The sequence below is a fragment of the Leucoraja erinacea genome, chromosome 8, assembly GCF_028641065.1.
Source record: "Leucoraja erinacea ecotype New England chromosome 8, Leri_hhj_1, whole genome shotgun sequence".
In the NCBI taxonomy this organism is placed as follows: domain Eukaryota; kingdom Metazoa; phylum Chordata; class Chondrichthyes; order Rajiformes; family Rajidae; genus Leucoraja; species Leucoraja erinaceus.
In genome coordinates this window covers 73,437,022-73,444,150 of record NC_073384.1, presented here as the reverse complement: position 1 = coordinate 73,444,150, position 7,129 = coordinate 73,437,022, and the positions used below count along the sequence as shown (strand labels likewise).

The window sequence follows — 7,129 nt, the reverse complement described above, 5'->3', positions numbered from 1 at the left end:
GATGAAGGGTCCGGGGTCATTGAGATGAAGGGTCCGGGGTCATTGAGATGAAGGGTCCGGGGTCATTGAGATGAAGGGTCTGGGGTCATTGAGATGAAGGGTCTAGGGTCATTGAGATGAAGGGTCTAGGGTCATTGAGATGAAGGGTCCGGGGTCATTGAGATGAAGGGTCTGGGGTCATTGAGATGAAGGGTCTGGGGTCATTGAGATGAAGGGTCTAGGGTCATTGAGATGAAGGGTCCGGGGTCATTGAGATGAAGGGTCTGGGGTCATTGAGATGAAGGGTCTAGGGTCATTGAGATGAAGGGTCCGGGGTCATTGAGATGAAGGGTCTGGGGTCATTGAGATGAAGGGTCTAGGGTCATTGAGATGAAGGGTCCGGGGTCATTGAGATGAAGGGTCTGGGGTCATTGAGATGAAGGGTCTAGGGTCATTGAGATGAAGGGTCCGGGGTCATTGAGAGGAAGGGACTGGGCATTTATATGCAAGGGGGATTCTGAATGAGGAGGAGCATTGGGGGAAACAGGAAGAGGGGACAGGAACATGAAAGCAAGTAACTGAGCACTGGAGAGGAAGGAAGGGAATGAGTATGAAGGATTTGACCCCAGAGTGGAGATGATACTGGCAAGGATATGGTACCTAGAGTGAGGCCCAGCACAAATTGGAGGAAGAGCACCTTATGTTTCGCTTGGGCAGTTTACAGCCCAGCGTTCACTTCTCTAACTTCAAGTAACCCTTCCTTTCCCCCTCTCTGCGTCGCTCCCCCTTCAGCCCCTGTCCCACTTAGGCGATTTTTTTTTGGTGACTACAGGCTGTTGCCACGTTGTCGCAGGGTGACGCCTGTATGGTCGTGAGTAGTCGCCTAAACAGTCGTAACGTTTTTCTGGTTGCCGCTGGATTTTGAAATGTTCAAAACTTTTCAGCAACTGTGGGCTTGGCGTAGCTTGTCTTCTCCTGACGTAGGTGCTGTCGTAGGTTGTCGCCAGGATGACGTGGGTTGTCGCCAGGAGACGTAGGTTGTCGCCGGTTGCTGACTTTGGCGACTACCTATGTCAACCAGCGACAGGTACCGGCAACTGAATTAGTTGTCTCCAGTTGTCGACGACAGGGTCGTTGCTTGTCGTAGCTTGCCGGGGGTGGAAGTAGGTTGACTTAGGTTGTCGCCTGTGTGCTCATAGGTGGACGTCCTAATGAGTTGTCGGTAGCTTGATGTCGACTAGGTGGTAGGTTGTCGTAGGGAGGAGGTCCAGACGCCGCTTTTTAGGTGACCTGCTACGACTGTGACAGTCGCCTAAAAAATCATCTGGTGGGTCAGACTCTTTCCCAGTTCTCTGACCAGTCTGACTGCCCCTTTGATTACATTTTATATCTGTTTGGTTTGTTGTCACCTTTTCCGAGCTAACAATGTCCTATTCTACATTTACCTTCATCTCCATCTCTTTTGATGTCTCGTTTTTACACCTCACCCTTCCTTATATCTGTGTCTCCCTCTCCCCTGATTTTCAGTCTGAAGAAAGGTCTTGACCCGAAACGCCATCTATTCCTTCTGCGTGTCCCACTGAGTTACTCCAGCCTTTTGTACCTATCTGGGGTATTGGCAAAATGGGGGTGGGGTGGGTTGAGTAAAGTGGTAATGAATGGCTTGTTGGCCTTCATAACAAGAGGAGTTGAGTATAGGAGCAAATAGGCCCTTCTGCAGTTGTATAGGGCCCTAGTGAGACCACACCTGGAGTATTGTGTGCAGTTTTTGTCCCTAATTTGAGGAAGGACATTCTTGCTATTGAGGGAGTGCAGCGTAGGTTTACAAGGTTAATTCCCGGGATGGCGGGACTGTCATATGCTGAGAGAATGGAGTGGCTGGGCTCGTACACTCTGGAATTTAGGGTGAGAGGGAATCTTATTGAAACATATAAGATTTTTAAGGGATTAGACACGCTGGAGGCAGGAAACATGTTCCTGATGTTGGGGGAGTCCAGAACCAGGGGCCACAGTTTAATAATAAGGAGTAAGCCATTGGAGATGAGGAAACACTTTTTCTCACAGAGAGTTGTGAGTCTGTGGAATTCTCTGCCTCAGAGGGCGGTGGAGGCCGGTTCTCTGGATACTTTCAAGAGAGAGCTTGATAGGGCTCTTAAAGATAGCGGAGTCAGGGGATATGGGGAGAAGGCAGGAACGGGGTTCTGATTGGGGATGATCAGCCATGATCATATTGAAGGGTGGTGCTGGCTCGAAGGGCCAAATGACCTACTCCTGTACCTATTGTAAAAATGAATAAGTAAATTAATAAACATTTTTAAATCACTTGCTTGTTTAAAGACCTATGGATAAAGATTTTAAAAGGCAGGTAAAGTTAAGATTTTTGTTCTTTTCAAATGTTATTGGTCTATTACAAGGGAGACACAATGGCACAGTAATGCTGCTGCCTCACAGCACCAGGGACCCTGGTTCGATCCTGACTTTGGGTACTGTCTGTGTGGAGTTTGCACATTCCCCCTGTGACAGTGTGGGTTTGCTCTGGTTTCCTCCCACATCCCAAAGACATGTGGGTTTGCAGGTTAATTGGCCTCTGAAAATTGGCCCTTATGTGTAGGGAGTGAATTAGAAAGTGGAATAACTTAGAACTAGAATGGGTGATTGATGGTCACTGTGGACTTGGTGGGCTGAAGAACATGCTTCCATGCTGTATCTAAACTAAACTAAAAGACATACAGCGCAGAAAGAAGAGAAGTCGTCAATTTTATTTCTATAGCATTTAAAAACAACTCTCATTGACGAAAGGTACACAAAAAGCTGGGGAAACTCAGCGGGTGCAGCAGCATCTATGGAGCGAAGGAAATAGGCAACGTTTCTGGCCGAAACCCTTCTTCAGTCTGATCCCGATCAGTCTGAAGAAGGGTTTCGGCCAGAAACGTTGCCTATTTCCTTCGCTCCATAGATGCTGCTGCACCCGCTGAGTTTCTCCAGCTTTTTTGTGTACCTTTGATTTTCCAGCATCTGCAGTTCCTTCTTAAACATCTCATTGACCAAAGTGTTTTACATCAGTGCAGGTACTAACATGCTACAAACAGTGGTACATACCTCAACAATACATACATACCTACAGAGCTCCCTCAGAGGACCTCAAGAAAGGCTTGAGTGTAGAAATACGTTTTAAATCTAGACTAAATGAAAGCCCTATCCCACTGTACCAGTTCATTCAAGAGCTCTCCCGAGTTTAAAAAAAAATCAAACTCGTGGAAGCATGTAGAATGTACATAGCGGGTACGTCGGAACTCGGGGACGTCTCTTAGCGACTCGTAACGCTAGCGACAGGTATTCGGGAAACGCGGTAAGTTCGGGAAGACTTGTGAAGATTTTTCAACATGTTGAAAAATGTCCACGAGAGCCCCGAGTACCTACGAACGGCTATTACCGTAAATCTCCAGGTTCGAATCAGGGCAAACTCGGGAGAACTCTTGAATGAACTCGTACAGTGGGACGGGGCTTTTAAAAGAGTTGATGGAGGGGGCAGTTCTGATGGGAAGAGGGATGCTGTTCCATTTGTTAGGGAATCTGACAAAGCTTTGTAGGCGATTTGGTCTCAAGATTTACATTGAGATCAATCCTGCTTATTAAAAAAATAGTCAAGTTTGATACGTGATTGTGAGCATTCCATGTCATTTCAAACACCAGCTGTGTTTTAGGGAATTAGGGAATCGTGGACTATTTTTGGTCCTTGATTTGAAGTTATGCTCCAAGATTCTCAAACATATAAGATTATTAAGGGATTGGACACGCTAGAGGCAGGAAACGCGTTCCCGATGTTGGGGGAGTCCAGAACCAGGGGCCACAGTTTAAGAATAAGGGGTAAGCCATTTAGAATGGAGATGAGGAAAAACATTTTTCCCCAAAGAGTTGTGAATCTGTGGGATTCTCTACCTCAGAGGGCAGTAGAGGCCGGTTCTCTGGATGCTTTCAAGAGAGAGTTAGATGGAGCTCTTAAAGATAGCGGAGTCAGGGGATATGGGGAGAAGGCAGTAATGGGGTACTGATTGTGGATGATCAGCCATGATCACATTGAATGGCGGTGCTGGCTCAAAGGGCCGAATGGCCTACTCCTGCATCTATTGTCTATAAGTTTTATGTTGGTGCAAATCCAAAATCATTGTAGATTCCGAGATACAGCAATGAAAGTGGCCCTTTGACTCAATTCATACATAATGACCTAGTTAGTTCCATTTACCTGTGTTTAGCCCATATCCTTCTAAACATTTCGTATCCATGTACCTGTCCAAATGTCTTTTAAATGATGTTATTAAGCGGGCTTCAACTTCCTCCGGCAGCTCGCTCCATGCACCCACCGTCCTTTAAACTTCAGTCTTTAGAGATACATCATGGAAACAAGCCCTCGGCCCACTGAGTCCGTGCTAACCAGCAATCTCGCCATACAGTAACACTGTCCTACACACTGGGGATAAACATAGACACATGGAAAATTGGTGCAGGGGGAGCCAGCACCGACATTCATTGTGATCATGGCTGATCGTCCCCAATCAATAACCCGTGCCTGCCTTCTCCCCATATCCCTTGATTCTACTAGCCCCTAGAGCTCTATCTAAATCTCTCTTAAATGTTCTCAATGTGGGGCGAGTCCAGAACCAGGGGCCACAGTCTTAGAATAAAGGGGAGGTCATTTAAGACTGAGGTGAGAAAAAACGTTTTAACCCAGAAAGTTGGGAATTTATGGAATTCCCTGCCACAGAGGGCAGTGCAGGCCAAATCACTGGATGGATTTAAGAGAGAGTTAGATAGAGCTCTAGGAGCTAGTGGAGTCAAGGGATTTGGGGAGAAGGCAGGCACGGGTTATTGATAGGGGACGATCAGCCATGATTATAATGAATGGCGGTGCTGGCCCGAAGGGCTGAATGGCCTCCTCCTGCACCTATTTTCTATGTTTCTAATATCTCCTGTACACCTGTGGATGTTCAAGAGAGTACTTGCTAGCTTGACGAAATCTAGCCATTGAATTATTTCCCAAACCAGCTCTCAGTCATCAGCAGAGTGATGAGAGGAATCGGGTGACACCTACTAATGAATAATCTACCTGCCAGTGTTCAATTCAAGTAGTTCCAGCAATTCGGGCTCCTGACTTCTTCACAACGGTAATCCAGATAAAACAGGGATGGATTTTGCTGTAAGAATAATAATAAGATTACCTTTACTTTCCATTGAAGTGTTCTATTCATCCCATGATAATAATAATCTGCCAACATCCTCTCTGCAACTAAAAGTTAAGTTATAAATTCATGTGATAAAAGCAGAATTAGACCATTCGGCCCATCAAGTCTACTCCGCCATTCAATCATGCCTGATCTATCTCGCCCTCCTAACCCCATTCTCCTGTCTTCTCCCCGTAACCCTTGACACCCGTACTAATAGAGAACGTTTTACAGGATGGAATGTGTTCATCTGTGGTTCTCGAGAAGATCTTTCTTAAGAAGTCAACAACTTTCATTTTAATTTTTATAACTCTTTTATTTTTCTATGAATGCAGTATTTACTTGTCTTTATTTCAGTTTCGGTACCTGACTTATGCCCTGAATTGATTATTTTACCTGACAGCCTTTGATTAACTAATTAATTCATTCATATTCTTCACCCTGGTTGCTCAATAAGAATAGAAGCAGGGAGGTCATGTTGCAGTTGTATAAGATGTTGGTGAGGCCGCATTTAGAGTATTGTGTTCAGTTCTGGGAATAGGAAAGATGTTGTCAAGCTTGAAAGGGTTCAGAGAAGATTTGCGAGGATGTTGCCAGGACTAGAGGGTGTGAGCTACAGGGAGAGGTTGAGCAGGCTAGGATTCTATTCCTTGGAGCGCAGGAGGATGAGGGGGTGATCTTATAGAGGTGTATAAAATCATAAGAGGAATAGATTGGGTAGATGCGCAGAGTCTCTTGCCCACAGTAGAGGAATCGAGGACATAGGTTCAAGATGAAGGGGAAAAGATTTAAATATGAATTTGAGGGGTAACTTTTTCCACACACATGGTGGTGGGTGTATGGAACAAGCTGACAGAGGAGGTAGTTGAGGCAGGGACTATCCCAACGTTTAAGAAACAGTTAGACAGGTACATGGATAGGACAGGTTTGGAAGGATATGGACCAAATGCAGGGAGGTGGGACTAGTGTAGCTGGGACATGTTGGCCGGTGTGATCAAGTTGGGCTGAAGGGCCTGTTTCCACGCTGTAACACTGTAAATGGATCGATTGTAATCATGTATTGTCTTTCTGCTGACTGGTTAGCACGCAACAAAAGCTTTTCACTGCACCTCGGTACACGTGACAATAAACTAACCTGTAAACCTGTAGATGTTTTACATTTGAGTGTTTAGTGTCTTAACATATTTCTCGGTACTTCTAGGAGCAAGGAGGCTGGACCATGGCTGCAAGAGGAAGAATTGCTTCTTTCCGTTTGCCTCCGCTTCCCACCATCAGGGAAATTATCAAGTTGTATAATTTGAGAGCGGAAAAGCAACTTTCTCAGAATTTCCTGTTGGATTTAAGATTAACAGGTAACTATTTGGCTTTAACGTGTAGTCTTACAGTCTGATGCCTGCTTGTAATTTCCAGGCCTGTGAAAAGTCCGATTTAGGTCTCAGAAGATAGGGAGGTTCTTATTTTCTCACTGGTATCTTGGCAACACTGGTTCATTGAAATAGGGGCCCTGTCAGCGAAATCAGTTGAGGACTCGAACTTATGGAGAGTGAGACGTTATTACATGATATCACGGAGGAACTGCCCCAGGAGACAGTTTATTCAGAGTATAGATGACTCGGGTTTATATATTGCTGGACAAACAAGTGTATGTGCAGACTGGTACATATCGGAGTTCCTTAAACAGCATGGTCGGGGAGTTGCGATTTTATTGAAGCTGCCAAAATTACATTAGACCCGTACATAGGCTCTGTTGGTTTTGCAGGGAACAGATAATAACATCACGCACAGATATCTGTACACAATGCTCCAATTATTCGGCCAAGGTTTTCCTGAGAACAATGTAGCATCTTTAGCTTCCCAACACGCGTCAACAAGCAGAATTTTTAGCAAAATTCTCTCTAAGATCGAGCTGGCCCAGCAGATTGGCACCTTCC

The 7,129-nt window shown here is 45.4% G+C and overlaps 1 protein-coding gene across 1 annotated transcript in view; it reads left to right on the top strand.

The window, feature by feature from the left end:
* Positions 1–7,129, top strand: part of LOC129699849 (dimethyladenosine transferase 1, mitochondrial-like) — a 47,973-nt gene that overhangs the window by 773 nt on the left and 40,071 nt on the right. The window contains 1 exon segment of the mRNA XM_055639984.1: positions 6,400–6,550. Coding sequence (XP_055495959.1) covers positions 6,418–6,550 — 133 coding nt within the window. The 5' untranslated portion in view covers positions 6,400–6,417.